At 40.7% G+C, this 21,862-nt stretch overlaps 2 protein-coding genes across 2 annotated transcripts in view; both read right to left on the bottom strand.

The window, feature by feature from the left end:
- LOC117308943 (uncharacterized) overlaps nucleotides 1-13,676 on the bottom strand; it is a 75,401-nt gene extending 61,725 nt beyond the window's left edge. The window contains exon 1 of the mRNA XM_073795671.1: nucleotides 13,550-13,676. The gene's annotated coding sequence lies outside the window, so the exon portion shown is untranslated. The remainder of the gene's footprint in view (nucleotides 1-13,549) is intronic.
- On the bottom strand, nucleotides 4,561-20,439 carry LOC109547094 (uncharacterized). The gene is made up of 5 exons (XM_073796698.1): nucleotides 20,393-20,439; nucleotides 20,207-20,257; nucleotides 19,926-20,053; nucleotides 13,550-13,676; nucleotides 4,561-7,435 (listed from the first exon to the last, which is right to left on the bottom strand). Exons 3-5 carry the CDS (start codon nucleotides 20,040-20,042, stop codon nucleotides 5,937-5,939), a joined length of 1,743 nt encoding a protein of 580 aa, XP_073652799.1. The 5' UTR covers nucleotides 20,043-20,053; nucleotides 20,207-20,257; nucleotides 20,393-20,439; the 3' UTR covers nucleotides 4,561-5,936.
- Between the last annotated feature and the right edge of the window lie 1,423 nt (nucleotides 20,440-21,862).

The following is a 21,862-nucleotide window of genomic DNA, read 5'->3' as shown; positions in this document are numbered from 1 at the left end:
GAAATGCTTGGAGGTTGCATAAATCAAGGGGTAGTTTTCAAATTTGCATCACATGAAAATGTACACAGAGGAATGACACATGCAATTACACATATACATATTCCTTTTCACATTCTTTTCCATTATGGATTATTACAGGATATTGAATATAGTTTTCTGTGCTATATAGTAGGACCTTGTTGTTTATACATTACTTTGCATCTGCTAATCCCAAACTCCTAATCCAACCCTCCGCTACCTGCCCCCCTCCACCTGGGCAAACCACAAGTCTGTTCTCTACACCTGTGACTCTGTTTTTTAGGTATGTTCATTTCTGTCGTATTTTAGATTCCGCACATCATCAATGCTATACAAGATGTCTTCATGAAAAAAATCTTTTCAAATCTCTTGGGTATATTTTCAAAAGTAGAATTGCTGGGTGTGATATCCTGATGTTTAAGAAATTATGATTTCCTCATTCAAATGACAAACACACAACTTCCATGAACAAACAACTGGGCAAAATTGGTCTTAAGACTTGGCCTTGATGCAAGAGCGCTGAGAAATTAGGGGAACACATGGCTATGTGTAAAAAGGTATGAAAAGAGTGCAGAGGGCTTCGCTGGTGGCGCAGTGGCTGAGAGTCCGCCTGCTGATGCAGGGGACACGGGTTCGTGCCCCGATCCGGGAAGATCCCACATGCCGCAGAGCGGCTGGGCCCGTGAGCCATGGCCACTGAGCCTGCGCGTCTGGAGCCTGTGTTCCGAAACGGGAGAGGCCACAACAGTGAGAGGCCCGCGTACCACAAAAAAAACAAAACAAAACAAAACAAACTCAACAATAAGACTGCAGAAAGTCATTATACTGAAACGATCTCTATTATACATAAAAAACAAAGTGTAAAATCTTATATATAGCATCTACTGATATTTTGTTGTAAAAAAAAATACACCTGAAAATTAGATGAAAGTTACCTTACTGAATATACTTCAGAATGAAGATTGTAATGGATATACTTGCAGTGTATATATTTGTAATATATATATTTCATGTGATTTTATGAATTAAAACAGGAGACCTATGATACATTTAGAATAAAACAATAGCAAAATGTAATGGCAGCAGTTAAATGGCAAATCACATACACACATACTATTTTGATTAAATTTCCTCTCAACATAACTGTTCTCTCAATTTCAAAGAATAAAACTAATTTCCTTTCAACATAGATGTACACGACTGCTATCACCATCCAATGGAGACAGTGACCAACTTTTCCTGTGCATTATATCTACCTGATAATCAGTCCCTAGTAACCTGTCACGCTCCTGCCATGAAAAGCCCAGTCCCTTAATGTCCTGCCTGCTTTACTCATGGTCAATTGGTAGAGGATTCTGTCCTATAACCCACACTGGCCTATCCACAGAAGGGCTCCCTGAACGTAATAAGCACGATGAGTCATGTCATAATTGTACATTATTCCCTGCCCCTCCCTGCCACTAATTCACACACTACTGAATTTGATCATTCAGGGTCTTCGTTTTTCCAGGGAACATGGATGTGAAGGAACCATGCCTAACGAAGTTGGCCCCTTTACGTTACTGCTTCCTTCCCAGAAACAATCATCAAAGGCCTGTAATGAAGGCATAAGATCAACAGACTTTAACCTTCAGATTGAAAGACATAAATAGTAATTAAGCCTTTTCAAGAAAACTCAAATAATTGTTCATACACTGAAGATAATGGGCCATTTCCACATATCTCCTTCCTCTTCTCATACACAAGTTTTAACATGCTGTGATTTGTAATTATTCTTAAGTATGTCATAACTCAGGTTAATCTCAGACAACTAAAGGATTATTTAGTCCTAGTATGCATTCTCTGAGGTGTGGTCTATTGAAGAATTGCTCAAAATATTCACCAAATTCATTATATTTGTGAGGATTCTCACAAATACAAGTTCTTTGGGGACCCCTGAGGACGGACTGTTTCTTAAAAGGGTTTTCATGTTTAGTATACCTGTATACTTTGACCTGTAAGAATTCTCTTATTATACCAAACATGTGGATGCCTGATGAAACACTTTACAATATTCATTACACTTGAATGCTTCTTCTCCAACGTTAACGCTACGTTCCAGTTTTTTTTGTTTTAATAAATTTATTTATTTACTTTTGGCTGCGTTGGGTTTTCGTTGCTGTGCGTGGGCTCTCTAGTTGCGGCGAGCAGGGGCTACTCTTCGTTGCGGTGCACAGGCTTCTCACTGCGGTGGCTTCCCTTGTTGTGGAGCACGGGGCCCTAGGTGCGCAGGCTTCAGTAGTTGTGGCACGTGGGCTCTAGAGCACAGGTTCAGTAGTTGTGGCGCACGGGCTTAGTTGCTCCACAGCATGTGGGATCTCCCCGGACCAGGGCTCGAACCCGTATCTCCCGCATTGGCAGGCAGATTCTTAACCACTGCGCCACCAGGGAAGACCTGTTCCACAGTTTTGATCTTCAGGTTCAAGCATTAGCAAACATATTGCTCTGTGTGGATTCTCACAAAGATGTATATTCTGAAGTCTACTGCACGTTGAGTCTTGGATAAGATGCTCATGTGGATACGTGGTTTCAAACATCCTGGGTGCCTTTCTAAAAGCGGCATCTCTGGGTCTGATATTGTGATTTATAAGAAATATGGGGCTTCCGTGATGGCGCAGTGGTTAAGAATCCACCTGCCAATGCAGGGGACACGAATTCGAGCCCTGGTCCGGGAAGATCCCACATGCCGTGGAGCAACTAAGCCCGCGCGCCACAACTACTGAGCCTGCGCTCTAGAGCCCATGAACCACAACTATTGAGTCTGCGAGACACAACTACTGGGCCAGCATGCCACAACTACTGAAGCCTGCGCACCCAGAGCCCGTGCTCTGCAACGAGAAGCCACAAGAAGCCGCGCACCGCAACAGAGAGTAGCCCCCAGTCACCGAAACTAGAGATAGCCCAAACGCAGCAACAAAGACTCAGCTCAGCCAAAAAATAATAATATTTCTGAACTACAAGCCTTTGGTATATCTCTCACTTTCAGGTAGGATGACATGAATTGAAAACATCTCAAAATGGATTCTTCTGGGGTAATTCCCTGTTGCTCCAGTGGTTAAGACTCGGCGCTTTCACTGCCATGGGCCCAGGGTTCGACCCCTGGTCTGGGAACTAAAATCCCGCAAGCCACGCAGCATGGCCAGAAAAAATAAAGGATTCTTTTATTTCTTATCATGATACCAGAATCAGAATTATATTAAAACTGAAGGATTATTTCACTGTGTTTAGAATCAGAGCAGCAAGGAAATATATCTGTGAGTTAGAAAACACTACGGGCCTAATAATTTTTGCCCAACACTTGGAACACTGGGCAGACTGGCCAGGTGTTATGCGGAATATTACACTATCAGGAAAATGAACAAAGTCCATAGATACAATCTGGCCCTAACACCTTTTCCCTTTACCTATCTCTGTTCTTGAGATAGAAATATGAAATTTGAAAATTCACATTTCATATTAAAATCATGGTGGATATTGAACACAAATTAATATATTGGGAAAAGATGTCTCAAATTAATATTTCTATGAAAAGGAGACAAAATCTAAAATTGCAAAGGATTTTACGTCATAATGATCATTCTCCTTAGTCATCCAGCAGCCAGGTTGCTAGAAAAACACTGAAGACTAAGTGGTCATGGAGGAAGAAGGGAGAGGACCCATCACATCCAACACAGCACCCTCTGGACTTCCTGTTAGGTGAGAATGATAAACCTATTTCTTTCAGTTACTGTTTTCCAGGCAATCTATCACAAATAGAAACTGTCCGACCTGAGAAATAGGATTGTTATTTAGTGATGGGGACAGAATGGAGTATTTGAGAAAGAATCTTGAATTTAAAATGTTGTGGCTTAAGAAAACTTCATGAAGACATCCCTTCACTCATGAGCTAAAACTGTTTAGCATGTGTTGCGGAAAACTCATGTGTGAACAAATTATGGTGTGAGAATTTATGACAAATATTCAGAACATTAGGCTGTAAAGTACAGGACAATTAAATTTCAGTCCACAAATATGATCACATGTTTATTTGACCATCTGACCTACTGATCTATGATCCTATCTATCACACTAACCGTCTTTGCACTCATAAAGTACATTCACTCATTCTGTCAATGGGGAATGAGTCCAATCACTGAATACGTAGGAAGAAATACAATAACCTGCCTTCAGGAGCTTATACTGTATAAGGGAATGTCAGCAATTATTAAATAAGATATGACTGTGTTAGGTACGATGAAGAGGTATATATATTAATACAATGATAGACTGAGATGGTGGCCTAATTTAAATGATGTGTTCAGGAAATGCTCAAATGAAAAGAAGATGACTAAACAAAAGCATTGATTAATTAAGAGTGTGTCATGCAAAGCCACATGAAGACCATGAGGATGAGGATGAAAGTGATATTTGGAATTCTGGAAAGGAAAGAAAACGAATTGTGACCTGAAGCACCCAAAAGAGCCCAGTGCTCTGGGTCCATTTACAACTCTGGACAGAAAAAGAAGAGAATAAATCTGTTTACTTAAGGCACTCTGTGGTAATTTCGTACAGCATAAATAGGAAATTTAATTACATGGTGTATGTAGAAAAACAAAAGAACCTACAAACATTTCTGGAAAAAGAATAATTTACAAGGTATCAGGACACAAGTAGAACATGCAAAAATCGATCACAATTCTATATACTAGAAACTTACAAATGAAACTGAAATTTAAAATGTAATATCATATTGGTGAAAGCTCAAGAAAGTAAAAGAAAAATGTGTAAACTAAGAAAATAAGGGGTCAAGGAAAAGGAAGAGTCTCTGCTACACTGCAGTGATGTTCATTAGCAACTTGTAGTTGTTTGAGGGAATTGGCAACTGGAAACAAAGTTTTGCAGAAACATTCTCACCACACAAAGTGTGCACTATCCTTGCACTTCCGCTGAAGTTATGTTGCAGTTCTAGAAAATGGTTACGTCCGAATCACAAACACATCACAGAGACTGGCTGTCACCTTCTCCCCCAAACACTGTTACAAAATGCTAAGCAGGTAGTCCTGGCACCAGGAAGCAATCAGAGGAGTGTTTTGCTGTTTGAGACTAAGAGGCAGAGTCTATGAGAAGTGTGGAAAGTGCTCCCACCTCAAACAGGGATTTCTCTGGGACAGACAATAGTACAGTGGCAAAGATGCAAACGTAGGAGGAATAATTTCATAACAATCCAGCACAAATTATCTGATGCCTGGTGAGCTGTTAGCCCCAAGGAAAGGTTTTCCCATTCATAACATCTGTGAGGTAATCTCCGGAACGAATTACTTGGTGAATAAATTCCTTTTCTAAAGACCTGGCCACAATAATTACATTTATCTGGTTTCTTTCCAGAATAAGTATTCTAATAAAGCCGAAAACGTGGACACCTACTAAATGCCTTGACACTTCACTACACTCTTAAACTCTCTCAAGATCATGGATTACCTGATGTTCAGTTAGGCTTAAAAGCACACTGAAGAATTTGCCACACTCATTACATTGGCAAGGTATCGCTCCAGTATGAATTCTTGGGCAGGTTATAAGGTATGAATTTTGACTAAACACATGTAGACAGTCATTATACTTGCAAGGTTTCTTTCCATTATAGATTACCTGGCGGTAAGAGAGGCTGCACACACAAAAACTTTACAACACTCATGATACTTGTACAGTTTCTCCCCACTGTGATTTTGCCAAAGAATTGTAAGGTGTGAATTTTCACATTTTAATTTTTTTTTCAAGTTTGAATTTTAAAGACCTTTCCACATACATTTATATGGTTTTTCTTAAGTATGGATTTTCTGATGTGTAGCAAAGGTTGAGACCTGAGTAAAGGCTTTTCCACACTCAACACATTTGCAAGGTTTCTATCCATTATGTAGTCTGTGATGAATTCGAAGACGTTGTTTGTAACGAAAGACTTTGCCACACTCATTACATTTGTAAGGTTTCTCCCCAGTATGAATTCTCTGATGACACACAAGGTTTGAATTTTTACTAAACACTTTGCCACACTCACTACATTTGTAAGGTTTCTCTCCAGTATGAATTCTCTGATGAACTGCAAGGTTTCCTTTTCGATTAAAGAGCTTGCCACACTGATTACATCTGTAAGGTTTCTCACCATTATGAATTCCCTGATGACGTGCAAGGTTTGAATTTTGACTAAAGACTCTGCCACACTCATTACATTTGTAAGGTTTTTCTCCAGTGTGAACGTGCTGATGCCTCGTAAGGGTTGGCTTCTCACGAAAGAACTTCCCACACTCATTACATCTGTAAGGTTTCACTGCAGTGTGAATTTGTTGATGCCTTGTAAAGGTTCTCTTATCCCGAAAAAACTTGCCACACTCATTACATTTGTGAGGTTTCTCTCCAGTATGAGTTACCAGATGACTTGTAAGGTGTGTTTTTTGACTAAAGACACTGCCACACTCACCACATTTGTAAGGTCTCTCTCCAGTATGAGTTCTCTGATGAACTGCAAGGACTGCTTTCTGATTAAAGACTCTGCCACATACATCACATTTACATTGTTTAGCTTCTCTGTGGATTATCATATGTCTCCTGAGGCCTGAGGCGGAATAAATGGTCTTCCCACACACATGACATCTATAAGGCATCTCTCCAGTATGAATTCTCTGATGACTTGTAAGATGTGAATTTTGACTAAACCTCTTGCCACACTCCTTACATTTATAAGGTTTCTCTCCAGTATGAACCCTCTTATGACTTACAAGGTGTGAATTTCGACTAAAGACCTTGTCACACACATCACATTTACGCAATTTCTCTCCTGTGTGGATTCTCTGATATCTACTGAGGTTTGAGCCTTTAGGAGAGGTTTTGCCATACTTATTACATTTGTAAGCACTTGCCCTGTGTGCTTTCTGGTCTTCTGTCAGTATTGAAAGATGCATAAAATCACTCCCATGTATATTAGAAATTGTCGATTGGCCAGTAGGAGAAATCTCTTGAGATGGTGAAAATGAGGTACTATTGTTGATGCTCTTAACAGCTTGATGAAATTCATAGATTTTCTGTTTACTTTTAAACATACGCAGTTCATCCGAAAAGCTTAATGCCAGCCTATTTGCAATCGGCTTCTTTCCTGAATCCCTTCTACCATGTCGAACTCTTCTATAAGTGACATCTTCATTAGGGGATGTAGGAATATATTTGTAATTTCTTTCATCATCTCTCCACTGACAACCAAGGTCATGCATATTCTCCTGTATTTCCTGTAGGTAAAAATGCTTGATTTCACAGCTTCCATGGCTTCCCAACATCACTGTTGGGAATATTTCTCCTATGTCAGTGTTTGATTTTAGTTGTAATTTCTTGATCACGTGTATATGAGAGAGATCTACAAGATAAAAAGGACCATAGGTATACTATTCATTACACTGCATGAACAAATGTTTCATGGTGAATATATGATGTTACACCAAAAGTAATACTTTTACCAAACACAGTTATGAAACTTCTCAACCATGATGTTAAAGATTTTTAGGAACACTAAAGAATAGGATTCTTTACTAAAGAAACAGTGATTACACGTAATTCAACTTAAGTTTAGGGCAGCCTACCTGCAAACACACTGTGACAAAATATTCAGTTGGAACAACTTGTATTAGCTCTCAAAAAAAAGTTTTTCCACCATAACCACAAAGCATATACAAATTAAGACTCAACATACAAGTACCAGTAGTTTTGAAAGGAAAACTCAAAGGAGATGCAACAAGAAGTGAGCTGTGTAACTAATACTGTTATTCAGCAATCCCTCCTTCAAATGGTTTCTGAGTCATCACGGTTGCACATATTAATTTAAGTCGGATCCTGAGAAAGCTGTTCAGTGGATGAAAGGGGATCATTTTTACAGTGTGAGTAATGAGAAAGGTGGAGTGATGGCTGAAGAAATGCTGTGGAAACTGGGGAGATCAGGAGAACAACTTAAATATGGGAGCAAATGACAGTGCTTCTGTCAGCATCAAGGGACCATGTAAAGACCAGGACTGATAAGGGCCTCAGTGAAGCACAGGGAATGATAAACATGGGGTATCACTCCTTGTGACTGCATATATGTGTGAATAAAACCGTACGAGACAACTAAAAATAAGGAGGTTAAAAGAAAAGAAAAATTGGCTTAGCAAGTAACACAATACTGTTCAATTTTTAACTGTGGAAGTTATCCTATGGGTATGCGGCCAAAATGAAAGAGATTTAAAAAGAGAGCGAATAGAATATTTTAGATATAAAGCAGTTGTACATCTATTACATTATTTGCTATGTAGGATATCAAATTCAATATTCCCTGAGTCCCATTTCCATGCATATTTTCACAAAGAACAGATATAATATTCCATGAGATGTGCAAGACTGTTCTTAGCTGAAACCTGAAGGAAAAACTAGAATAAGGCCATCAAAAGGAAATGGGGGACTTCTCAGCTAGGGCACTGGTTAAGAATCCGCCTGCCAATGCAGAGGACATGGGTTCAATCCCTGGTCTGGGAAGATGCCACACGCCGCGGAGAAACTAAGCCCATGCACCACAACTATTGAGCCCGTGCTCTAGAGCCTGTGAGCCACAACTACTGAGCCCACGTGCCACAACTACTGAAGCCCACTCACCTAGAGCCTGTGCTCCACAACAAGAGAAGCCACCACGATGAGAAGCCCGCACACCACAACAAAGAGTAGCCCCTGTTCACTACAACTAGAGAAAGCCCACGCGCAACAACGAAGACCCAACAGAGTCATAAATCAATTGATTAATTACTTAATTTTAAAAAAGTAAACTAAAACTAACACCACACTGAAAGGATTATATAAAATAACATAAGGTGATATATTCTTGAAATGTAAGGTGGTTCAAGATATGTAAACTTTTGGTGTAAAACAGTACATTAACAGAATGAAACAAAAAATAAAATGACCATCTCAACTGATGCAGTAAAAACCATATAACACAAGTCTACGGGCTTTCATGATAAAAAACACTCAATAAACAAGGAATTTAAAAAGCTACCACAGCACAGTGAAGGACATATATTAACTGCCGACAGCTAACATCAGGCTCACTGGTCAAAGACTGAAAGCATTCTTTCTAAATCAGAAACTGGAAGAGGATACCTGCTCTATTTCTAAAAGCTTATTCCTGGAAATCCTAGCAGGAACAAATAGGCATAAAAAGACACAGAAGTATTAAAATAGAAAAACGAAACAAAGTCATGTGTTTAAAAGCAACATGATGTAATATGTAGAAAACCATGAAGATCCTGCTAAAAATCTGCTAGAAATAATGAATGAACTCAGAAAAATTACAAGATATTAAATGAACACACAAAAATCAATTGTGTTTCTATATATTAACAATGAAAAATCAAGAAAGAAATTGAGAAAACAATTCAATTTACAATAACATCAGAAAATAAAACAAGGGGACTTCCCTGGTGGCGCAGTGGTTAAGACTCCACGCTCCCAATGCAGGTGGCCCAGGTTCGATTCCTCATCAGGGAACTAGATCCCACATGCATGCCGCAACTAAGGAGCCTGCCTGCCACAACTAAGGAGCCGGCGACCAGCAACTAAGACCTGGTGCAACCAAATAAAAAAAAATTATTTAAATAAGTAAATAAATAAAATAAAACTAAACACTTAGGCATAACCTTACAAAAGGACAGAAAGATGTGTACACCGTAAACTAAAAACATGACTAAAAATATTAGAAAAGACACAAATTGATGCAAGGATATCCTAAATTCATGTATTTGAAGTCAATATTGTCAAGATGTCAATATTACCCACAGTGATCAACAGATTCAACCCACTCCCTAGTAAAATCCCAATAGCATTTCTTGAAGAAATAGATAAATACACCCTACAGATTCATTTGGAATCTCAAAAGATGCTGAACAGCAAAATAAGCTTGAAAAGAACACAGTCATAGGTCTCACATGTCTTTACTTCAAAACTTACTCCAAACCTACACTAATCACAACACTGTGGTACAGAGATAAAGACAGAGAGACTGGTGGAATAGTACAGAGACGTCAAAAAAAATCTCTTGTACATGGTTAAATGATGTTGTACAAGGTGGTCAAGACAACTCAACGGGGGAAGGGCAGTCTATCAAAAAAAAGATGTGGAGAAAACCAGTTATCCAAATACAGAACAGTTAAGTTGGACCATTAACTTATATGATATACAAAACTAATGAAAGACCTAAACCAAAGACCAAAATGTATAAAACTGCTAGAAGTAAACATACAGGAAAAGCTTTCTGACATTGCATTCACCAATGATTTATCAGACATAACACAAAAATCACAGGTGACAAAGTAAAAGCAGCAATTTGAACCACCTCAAAGTTATAAACTACTGTGCATTAGAGCACACTCAGTAGAGTCAAAAGTAATCTACTGTATGGGAGAAAATATTTACAAATGATCTACGCCGTAGCAGAATATCAAGACTATATAAAGAATTCTATAAAGAACTAATCACCAATTCTACCATAAGGGGGCTGGCTCTTCCCCAATCAACCAACCACACATGGAAAATAGGAAACAAAACCACTAAGAGCAACATCAAATACACAGACCTGATGATTAAAGAAATAAAATCAAGACCATTTATTATGCATAGAAAAGTACCAAATGAAAGTAGCAGTGCCGTAAACAAAACAAATGATGGTTCATCATTGAAGGTATCACTCCACTTCATAAGCTGTCTCAATTTTTTTTTTTTTTGACCACGGCGTGGCTTGTGGGATCTTAGTTCCCCGACCAGGGATTGAACCCGCGCCTTCGGCAGTGAAAGTCCTAACCACTGGACCACCAGGGAATTCCCAAGCTCTCTCATTAAGACGCTGCAAAATTAAGGGTGGATGTAGAACAAACAGTGGGCACACAGGTGACAAAAAATATGGCATCAACAACAGTTTAGTCAATAGCCTAACTTGAGGATGTGAACTTGGACAATGTTATCTCTAGGAGAAATTCCTATACCATTTCTTGAGGATCAAAGGGGATGATCAGTAGTATATGTAAACAACATTGTCACAGTGCTATTGAGACATGCTTTGATAACATTCCTCAAAACCAGAAAAAGAACTGGAAAGACTTATCAATCAGGGTCTTTATTTTGCAACCTAGAACATGCTCACCCCGCTACTAACTACTTTACAGTGGTGATTTTCTACGTAGCAGGAAATATTGCAACAATGAGGGAAAGTATTTGCCATCAAGAATTTAATGCTGGGACTTCCCTGGTGGCACAGTGGTTAAGAATCCGCCTGCCAGTGCAGGGTACACAGGTTCGAGCCCTGGTCCGGGAAGATCCCACATGCTGCAGAGCAACGAAGCCCGTGTGCCACAACTACTGAGGCTGCGCTCTAGAGCCTGTGAGCCACAGCTGCTGAAGCCTGCACACCCAGAGCCCGTGCTCCACAAGAGAAGCCACCGCAATGAGAAGCCCGTGCACTGCAACAAAGAGTAGCCCCCGCTCGCCGCAACTAGAGAAAGCCCGCGCACAGCAACGAAGATCCAACGCAGCCAAAAATAAACAAATAAAATAAATAAATTTAGTTTTAAAAAAGAATTTAATGTTACACAGTAAACCCATTCCACAGTGTCCAGCAGAAGTTGTCCATTAACTGCAGGTACATTATCACAGCAAAGAAATGGGATAAAATTTCAGACCCTGGGAGTATGTATTTCAAAATAAGTTTCACAGGCAAAATCATGCAAATGTGGGAGAATATGAAATCAGAAAGAATATATATTTCCCTACAAGGTAGAGGAAAAAACACGAGATATGGGGTTCAGATATTATGAGTCCTTGACATGGAATCATGAGCTTGACCCACAGATTCCAAGCTAGTCAGAAAGATTCATATGTTCTCCCCAGGAGGGACTAGGGATTAAAAAGAGGATCTCTCTGTCCACCGTCTTTACAGTTTTCCTAAGTAACAGTTACAGAAGACCTAATGCACCTCTCTATTACACACATCCGTGATATGTGTGGCCAACTCAGAACAGAAGAAATGGCTGAGGGATCTAAACAAGCAGACAGGGCTTGAGACAGCTCCATGCAGGTTCTGAGGTGCCAGAGCTGAGAACTGAGCATTGAAGGGAATCAAGTCCAAAAGGAGAGCTGAGGGAGCAATAGACCCTTCTTTAAAACAACCCTCTTTGTGACTCTCAAAATCAAAGAATAACAAGTCCACAGAAGCCAAATGGCCAAGTGATGTAGACCACGATAAAGACTTTGCCTTTGTTGCTGATGGAGCTCCTGCACCACTGGAGGATGACATGATACATTTTACATGTTGAGAGACAGTGATAACTCAGGGAGAAGAAAAATTTCCTCTCAGACTTGACAACAAATAAATCCTGTTTTCCCAAAGTACTCTCCATCTGCGTAGACTTTCCCAAACACTACTAATGCTGTGGCTTCCTCTCTGCCCTTCTGAGATCTGATCTGTGCTCAAATTTCGATTCATTCCCACCCATTTGGTTTTTTGCTATTTTCATGTCACTCTTCACAGTCCAGAGTGCTTCCTCTTGCTCAAATATGCAAATAACACTCACATCAAAAATAGAAATTCCTGCCTATTGAAAGAAATGTCAACTGCTGTGGCTTTTCCAGAATTCCAGCTCTCTGTTCACATGAGAGTGAGGACATTACAGATGGGTCTGGAAAAATGTTTCACAAATTCAGCCACTGCCTGCCTCCTTCTCAATGCAGAGGGAACAATGTAACATACAGATATCCAGCTCTCTACCAAGAAGTACTGAATCAAAAGCACAGGGGTAGAGCACAGGGAATGAAATATTTTAAAAGTTTCCGGTTGGGCATTAGACGTACTCAAGCACTGGAAAAACTCCTGGCATATCATGAAGTGGCTAGATCATCTGAAGAAAGGGCATGTTTAAACTCCTGATGCTAGGATTTCCTTGGGACTTCCCTGGTGGCGCAGTGGTTAAAAATCCGCTTGTCAATGCAGGGGACACGGGTTCGAGCCCTGGTCTTGGAAGATCCCACATGCCACGGAGCAACTAAGCCCATGCGCCCCAACTACTGAGCCTGCGCTCTAGAGCCCGTGAGCCACAACTACTGAGCCCGTGTGCCACAACTACTGAAGCCCACGCACCTAGAGCCCAAGCTCTGCAACAAGAGAAGCCACCACAACAAGAAGCCCGCGCACCACAACGAAGAGAAGCCCCTGCTCACTGCAACTAGAGAAAGCCCGCGGGCAGCAACCAAGACCCAACGAAACCATAAATAAATAAATAAATAAAATTGAAAAAATAAAATAAAAAAAACAACCCCAAAACTCCTGATGCTACATCACAAAACTTTTCTTGCCCGGTCAACATGACTTTGAGTTCAGTTAAGGAAGGCAGGCGATCCCCAAAGGCAAACAATGGTAAATGCAAAACTACCTTCCCAACTTTTGGAGTGAAGTTATCCTCACCTACAGAGATCAGGTTCCTGTAGTTCTCCACCATCACGTCCCTGTACAAGGCCCTCTGAGCAGGATCCAGGCATTCCCACTCTTCTGGAGAGAATTCGATGACCACATCCTTGAAGGTCAACCGTGCCTTAAATAAAAAAAAACATTTCGCCAAGGGCCATGAGCAGAGTTCTTATTTGCATATAAAATGAGTAGAGGTGAAAAGATCAATTAGGTTGAAGTATGTATTCTTTTTTTTAAAACATCTTTATTGGAGTATAATTGCTTTACAATGGTGTGTTAGTTTCTGCTTTATAACAAAGTGAACCAGCTATACATACACATATATCCCCATATCTCTTCCCTCTTGCATCTCCCACCCGCCCTATCCCACCCTTCTAGGTGGTCACAAAGCACCAAGCTGATCTCCCTGTGCTATGCAAAAGTACGTATTCTGAAAGTCATTTAAAGGTATTTGGAGCTACTCGTGTGTCTAATTTTAATTTCTTATGCTTTGTCATAGAGAGTACGATATCCTTCAAATAGATATAGATTTATCATTTTTGTAGGAAATACATGAAATAGATACAAATAAAAATTCAATGCCGGGTTGTCTATATGGAAGTGTTAGATATTATGTTCTACACACTGAGGGATAATTAAACCTGGAGGAGCTTGAGTGGTGTCTTCAGAGACGACAGAGTCCACAGTGGGTTTAAGGAAAGCTCAAAACCTCCTATCATGATGATAACAGCAGCAAAGACGAACACTGTTTGAACACTTGCTACGTGGTATGCATTACTCTAAATGTTTTACTTGTATTAACTTGTTATCAACAACACAGCTCATTAAAGACCTGTTCTGATACTGCAGAGGAGAAAACTGTGTCAGACACTGAGAAACTCAACTCAGGTCAAGAATCTAAGGAATCACACAGCAAGCAGCCGAACTCCGAAGGCTGGACTTTGGAAATGAAGTTTAAAATCAAACAGTTAAGTAACACATACAGCATTAAAAGTACATTGCCAGAATCTCAGGGCTTTCCCAACACCCCTCAAATGCCACCCCACCCTCCTCTGCCCTTGGGATCCTTTAGAAGGAAAAGGAAAAAGAGGAGATGGAAGGAGAGCCCGTTTTCCTGGAGGGAGCCTTGCCCTAAGCCTCCTCATCTGACTGTAGCTTACCACAGGTCACTGCCCTTCCACGGAAGGGATGAGCACCCAGGGTGTGTGAACGGGATGGAAAATGCCAGTCTGTCTGGCAAAGGGAGGGAGACACGGGCGGGCAGACAGGAGCTGCCTAAGAAACACGCAGTGGCTCACGTGGGACCACAGCGTCCCCTGGTGGAGCTGCTGGTGGCCAACGGTCTGGAGGGGCCTATGTCGGACCAAAGGGGCTTGGGGGCCCCGTCAGTGAGGCAGGGGCATGCTGGGAAAGGCAGTGCCAGCCCCACCAGGCTGTGTGAGGGGCAGTGAGGATGACTCCACACCAAGCACCAGGGCCCACTGCTGCCCAGCGCTCACATCAGCATGAATCTGTCTATGGGAAGAGCTCAGGGTGGTGTGTTCAAGATTCTGGGCTAGGCTGCCTGGGTTCGAGTCTCAGCCGCACCACATCCCAGCTGTGTGGCCCTGGGCAAGTCTCTTAACCTCTCTCTGAACCTCAGACTCCTCCACTGTAAAATGAGGGTAATAACTAGGATCCACTTCGTGCATGGGAATTAAACACATTAATATTCTTAAAGCCCTCAGAACAATGCTGTGTTCATACTAAGTGCTACTGAGAGGAGAAGGAGGAAGTTAAATAAACAAAATGCTCTTGGAAGCTTAAAAAAAAAAAAAGTACATTGCCAGACAGTTCCCTGAGAAAACGTGAATGAAGTTCAAGGTGAACAACATGGAACGGCCTAAAAGGCCATTACACATGTGTGCACGCACATATGCACACAAAATACTAGTAATTGTATTACTATTTAAACCATTAACATAATAGTATAGAAAATATTCAAGGCCATGGAATATATTAAAAATATAATTTCTACTGCAAACAGGTAAAATACATAGTTTCAGAATCATGATGACTTTTATCTAAAGCATGGAATTGTACATCCATGAATGTATGCACACACATGTCAACACTATATCAAGTGAATGAAAGGAGTATTATCTGAACTAATTTTCAGACAATTTTTTCATCATCATTTTTATTCATGTGCATTTCAGGATCTTCCAGACAATGAAAATGTTATCGATCGTACTCAACTGCATTTGTCCACATAATTCCATAATGGGCTACTAAGAAATAACAGTAGAGACATGAAAAAATAGAAGAATACTTTAATTCCAACCTCAATATAATAACTATATTAAAAACTATGATTTTGTCCATTTAGCCTTAGATAGGTATTAGCAAAGGCAAAAGAGTTTCTTTTTTTTCCACTAATAACTTTGACTCAAAATTGGAAAAGTTATTACTATTATACATTATTTGCACAGATTAATAATAAAATTATCATGATAGTAAAATTTAAAACTTATTGGACAACTAAAAATGACAGGGCTTCCCTGGTGGCGCAGTGGTTGAGAGTCCGTCTGCTGATGTAGGGGACACGGGTTCGTGTCCCGGTCTGAGAAGATCCCACATACCGCGGAGTGGCTGGGCCTGTGAGCCATTGCCGCTGAGCCTGCGTGTCCGGAGCCTGTGCTCCGCAACAGGAGAGGCCACAACAGTGAGAGGCCCGCATACCGCAAAAAAAAAAAAAAAAGGAAAAAAAATATTGTTATTAAGCAAGAATATTCCACCAAACATCATGATCAGAAGGAAACACTTGATTAATTCCTGCTGAAGTTACAGTGGAGTGAAGCGGGCTGGCCAGGGCTCCTGCCTTTCACCACTGTACAGTGTGCCTGAGCAGGGACCACTAGCAGAAGTAACAGGAGGAAAACAGAGAGCAAGAGACACACGGAGAGTGTGTCAGAGCTGCAACTGTGAACATTCACAAATCTAAGGACATGGAAAGGCGAAAAGTGAAAGGATGGAAAAAGATATTCAATCCTAAAGGGAGCAGGGGTGACTGCACAATATCAGACAAAATAAACTAAGGAAAAAACTAACACAAGAGACAAAATACATTATGAAATGAGAAAAGGGTAAATCTACCAAGAAGCTATAACGATTACAAGTATGTATACACCTAACATCAGAGCTCCCCCCAAAATGAAGACGCTCTTAACAGAAATAAAATTGGAAATAGATAACAGCACAATATTAGTATCAGATTTCAATACCTGAGTTTTACCAATGCATGGAAACCAAAAGATCAATGAGGAAACAGAGCACTTGAACAACACTGTAGAACAACTGTACCTAACAAACATGTTCAGAACACTCCACCCAACAGCAGCAAACACATCCTTCTCAAGCACATGTGAAACGTTCTCCATGACAGACCACATGCTAGACAATAAAACAAATCTTAACAAATTTATGAAGATTCAGATCATAAAAAGTATCTTCTTTAACCACAGTGAAATGATACCAGAAATAAAGATCAGAATGAAAACAGCAAAATGCTCCAAAAGTGGAAATTAAACAGCTCATTCTTAAAGAAGCAATGGGTCAAAGAAGAAATGACAAGGAAATTTTTTAAATATCTGAATGAAAATAAAAACAATATGCCAAAATCTATAACAGGTAGTCAAAGATGTATTAAACGGGAAGTCCACACTGCTAAATCAAACAACAACAAAGGAGAAAGATGCATACTCTGCACTACTGTTCAAGAAACTATTGAACACGTTAGCTAGAGTTATTGAAAAACGAAAAAAAATTCAGAGTTATCCAAACTGAAAAAGAAGTAAAATTATCTTTTTTTTGTAAGGACAAGGTTTTCTATATCGAAAGCAAAAAGATTCCAAGAGAAAACTACTACCTCAAAAAACAACTTTAAAAAAGTTGCAGCATAAAAAGTCAGCACATGAAAATCAGCTGCATATACAATGAACAATGTCAACAGAAAATCAGAGAACAATCCTATAGAATCCTTAGGAAAAGATCAGCCAACTAGGTGCAAGGCTTGTACACTGAAAAGTACTAAATGTTCTAAAAAAAAGTGCATAGAGATACATGGAAACACCCTGTACTCATGGATTGGGAACTTCATATATATATATATATATATATATATATATATATATTTTGTGGTACGTGGGCCTCCCACCGCTGCGGCCTCTCCCGCCACGGAGCACAGGCTCCAGACACGCAGGCCCAGCGGCCATGGCCCACGGGCCCAGCCGCTCCGCGGCATGCGGGACCCTCCCGGACCGGGGCACGAACCCGCGCCCCCTGCACCAGCAGGCGGACCCTCAATCACTGCGCCACCAGGGAAGCCCTGGGAACTTCATATTTTTAAAATGACCAAATTAGGGAATTCCCTGGCAGTCCAGTGGTTAGGACTCCGAGCTTCCACTGCAGGGGTCACAGGTTCAATCACTGGTTGGGGAACTAAGATCCTGCAAGCCCTGTGAAGCAGCCAAAAAAAAAAAAAAAGAAAAAGAAAAAAAAAGAACAAAATGACCAAATTACCCAAAGTGTTCTACAGATTCAACGGAATTCCTATATAAAATTTCAAAGGCAATTTTTACAGTAATAGAAAAAAATCATGCTAAAATTCATAGGGAATGTCAAGAGGCAGCGAACAGCCAAAATACTCTTGAAAAAGAAGAGGAAGGCAGTCATTTTTAGATTTTAAAACCTATTACAAGTAATCAACATGATGTGGTACTGGCATAAACACAGATACATAAACCAATGGAACAGATTAGAAAACTCAAATAATCCTTGGAATATATGTAAAATGCATAGACAAGGGTGCCAAGACTACACAAAAGGTAGGATAGTCTCAATAAGAAATGGTGCTGAGAAGATACATACCTACTAGCAAAAGAATGAAGCTGGAACCTTACCTACATTAAAGGTAAAAACTTCTGTCTCAAAGGATACAATCCACAGGTAAAGTCAGCCTCTGAGGAATGGAGGTGATGAAGGTGATTTAAAGAATGTCCCACTGTCAGAGATTTAGGTTGATTTCATGGTTTAAATTCAAGGATGGAAGAAAACACCCTCTGTCACTGATGTAAGGTTCTGAACTTTCCATTCCATTCCCATTCATTAAGATTAAGTCAGTGACTTGCTCCTTCAGCTTCAACTGAGTCTCTGAGTAAGTCAGAACAAATTTCCCCTTAATATATCTTCGCTAGAATCCACCTTGGCTGAGAGACTCGTGCACACACAGGAGAGGACCCTGGGATAAACCAAATACAGACTCGGAGCCAGGCAAAGCAAGATGACTGTCCAGAGGAAACCCAGAAGAAATGCCCTATATAAGTGATTCAAACTACCACAAAGGTATGACTCTTTCTCTGAGCCTGCCCGTGTGTGTCTATTCAGACGTACTCTTTTGCCTCCTAATAAACACTTTACTTGCTTCACTACTTTCCGTCTGTCGCAATTTGTTTCTATGAACGAATTCGGGCCAGAGGCCTCGTCAATGGCCACTGGCCCTCGTGGTCTAGGAGCTAGGATTCAGCACTCTCACTGCCACGACCTGACTTCAACCTCCACCTGGGAGCTGAGATTCTGCTTCAAGCCTCTGTAGGCCGAGGCCACCAGAGATCAGCTTTTCAACATATCCCTATCTAAATGATGTCTATTGTCTCTTTCAGGCAATTGGATAAGTGAAATCAGGTAACTCTGCTGCCAATATAATGTCCTAAAACACAAATCTGATCAGACCACTGTTTTTTTTTTTTTTTTTTTTTGGAACAACAGGGTTTATTTCGTGCTCAGGTTAAATTTTGGCTGCAATATTCACATTTTCTTCATTCTGGAACCCAAAAGGGTAGAGCAGTCCTTATCTAGGACACCCTACTCATATCACAGAAGGATCCATGGTAGAACCACACGATGGTTCCTAAAGTTTCGGCTTAGAAAGGACGTGGGTCACTTTGGTCACATTTTATTGGCTTAAGCAAGTCCTCTGACCGTGCCTGATGCCCACAGAGAATTAGAAGTATAATTCTCCCATAGGATGGGGAGACAAATAATTGAGACCCATGACATAGTGTGCTAATGCTATGTTTGAGATTTTTGCATTTATGTTTAGGGGTGAGATCGGCCAGCCCATAATCCTCCTTCCTCGAAGTGTCCTTGTTGTGCTCGCTTCTGCAGCACATATACTAAAACTGGAAAGTGTCCTTGTGATCAGACCACTCTTGACTTTGATCCCTTTATTAGCTTTTCATTGTTTGGTTAAATAAATTTCTTAGCCATGAAAAAAAAAAATTCCCCCTTATCGTTCTGCTTTCCAGATTTTACCAGGTATTGTGCATATTAATACCTGACTTGCATGTGCAGCTTCTCTATCCTGGTTGACGGAAAGCAGACAGTGCATCCAGATGGGGCCTCTCAACAATCCCTGCTGCCCAGGAGCACTGACACCCCATCTCCAATCCATGGGTGTGAAATCTGAGTGGAGACGACAGAGACTGAGGGAAGGACCCAGGTGACTGTGATGTACAACTGTCAGGCAGGATACTTCAGAGTCAGGGAAGATTAATGAGTCCAAAGAAGGGCATTTCACAAGGACAGACTGTGAATCAATTGAAAATATGATTTTACCTGAGAAAGAGTCATTCCTGACTCCTCTGCTTTCCCCTTCCTCCTCTTCCTCTTAGCAGAACACAGGAAAAGGAGAAAACAAAATATTAGACTAACTGGTAAAACTAGGATTTGACTGTTAATATAAAAGATCATTGACAACTTTACCAAGTATCCACCAAAAGTCTAAAATTATTTGTTACGTACCAAAGAGCTTTTCCAGTACAAAAGATAAAGAGGAGAAAGCAGGCAGGCCTCCAAGAAATCTGAAACACATTTTAAAAAGAAACAATTTGTGAGTATTTTCATCTAATAATTGTGGTGTCAAAGTTTTAAAAATTTGACAATATATCATGTTTAGAAAAGAATGACTTTACATGATTATAGAAGACCACCAAAGCTTGTTACAGAAATTAATGATTATTTATAGGGAAGTAGAAACTGAATGAAAATTTATTCCACGCTACAAAAAGAATTATATGTAAAGAGATGAAAAAGAAAAGAAAACCCATCACAAAAAATAAACACTTTTAATGTTCCTTTTAAAAGGTACCATGGGGCTTCCCTGGTGGCACAGTGGTTGAGAGTCCGTCTGCCGATGCAGGGGACGCGGGTTCATGCCCTGGTCTGGGAAGATCCCGCGCGGTGAGAGGCCCGCGTACCACAAAAAAAAAAAAAAAAAAAAAAAAAGGTACCATGTAGGGGCTTCCCCGGTGGCGCAGTGCTTAAGAATCCGCCTGCCAATGCAGGGGACACAGGTTCAAGCCCTGGTCCAGGAAGATGCCACATGCTCTGGAGCAACTAAGCTCGTGCGCCACAACTACTGAGCCTGTGCTCTAGAACCCGCGAGCCACAACTACTGAAGCCCACACGCCTAGAGCCTGTGCTCCACAACAAGAGAAGCCACCACAATGAGAAGCCCGCGCACCGCAACGAAGAGTAGCCCCCGCTCCCTGCAACTAGAGAAAGCCTGCGCACAGCAACGAAGACCCAACACGGCCAAAAATAAATTAGATACAACATTAAAGAAATAAAAAATGTTTTAAAAATATACAAAAAATAAAAGGTAGCATGTAGTGACAGATTCAATCATTTCTTGCCCCACGTGTCCTCTCCCTACTCCTCTGCCCCATGTCAGGAAAAGAGAAGTGGGTAACTCACAACTTAGTGAAGCAAATCACTGCCCCCTGGCTAAACAGGGTTTGCAAATGAAGTTATCTTCTGATACAAATAATTACAAAATGCACATGACAGGAGTTCTGCAATTCTCATCCTCATCTGTATAATTAAAGAAAAATTAATTACATTGTAAAATAACAAATCATGTATCACGACTTAATCATCCACATCCAAACAACTCACCATCCATCTGCAGCCAGCTCCCACCACCTACCTGCACTACAGTGTTTCCATTTCATGAGGTTTATGTCTTCCTATTTTTTTATTTGTCTCTGTCTCTCTTCTTGTTCCCCTCTGCTCTGCTGCTGTTCCTGCCCTCCTATTTCCTCCCTCACACCTGTCCTGCCCAACTCTGCAACCTGTTCCCCCTCCTGATGCTCTTTCTCCCCAACCCTTCTGATTACCCTAAATCTCTATGTATTTCTGCCTCTTTCTTCCCCGACCTGCTCCCTCTCTGCCCTTCGGGTGACACCCTTTCTGTCCCTGTTACACGCCCTT

Source organism: Tursiops truncatus, chromosome 19 (assembly GCF_011762595.2).
Source record: "Tursiops truncatus isolate mTurTru1 chromosome 19, mTurTru1.mat.Y, whole genome shotgun sequence".
Lineage (NCBI taxonomy): Eukaryota > Metazoa > Chordata > Mammalia > Artiodactyla > Delphinidae > Tursiops > Tursiops truncatus.
Note: the sequence above shows the minus strand (reverse complement) of the source record. Positions and strands in the feature narration are given on the sequence as shown.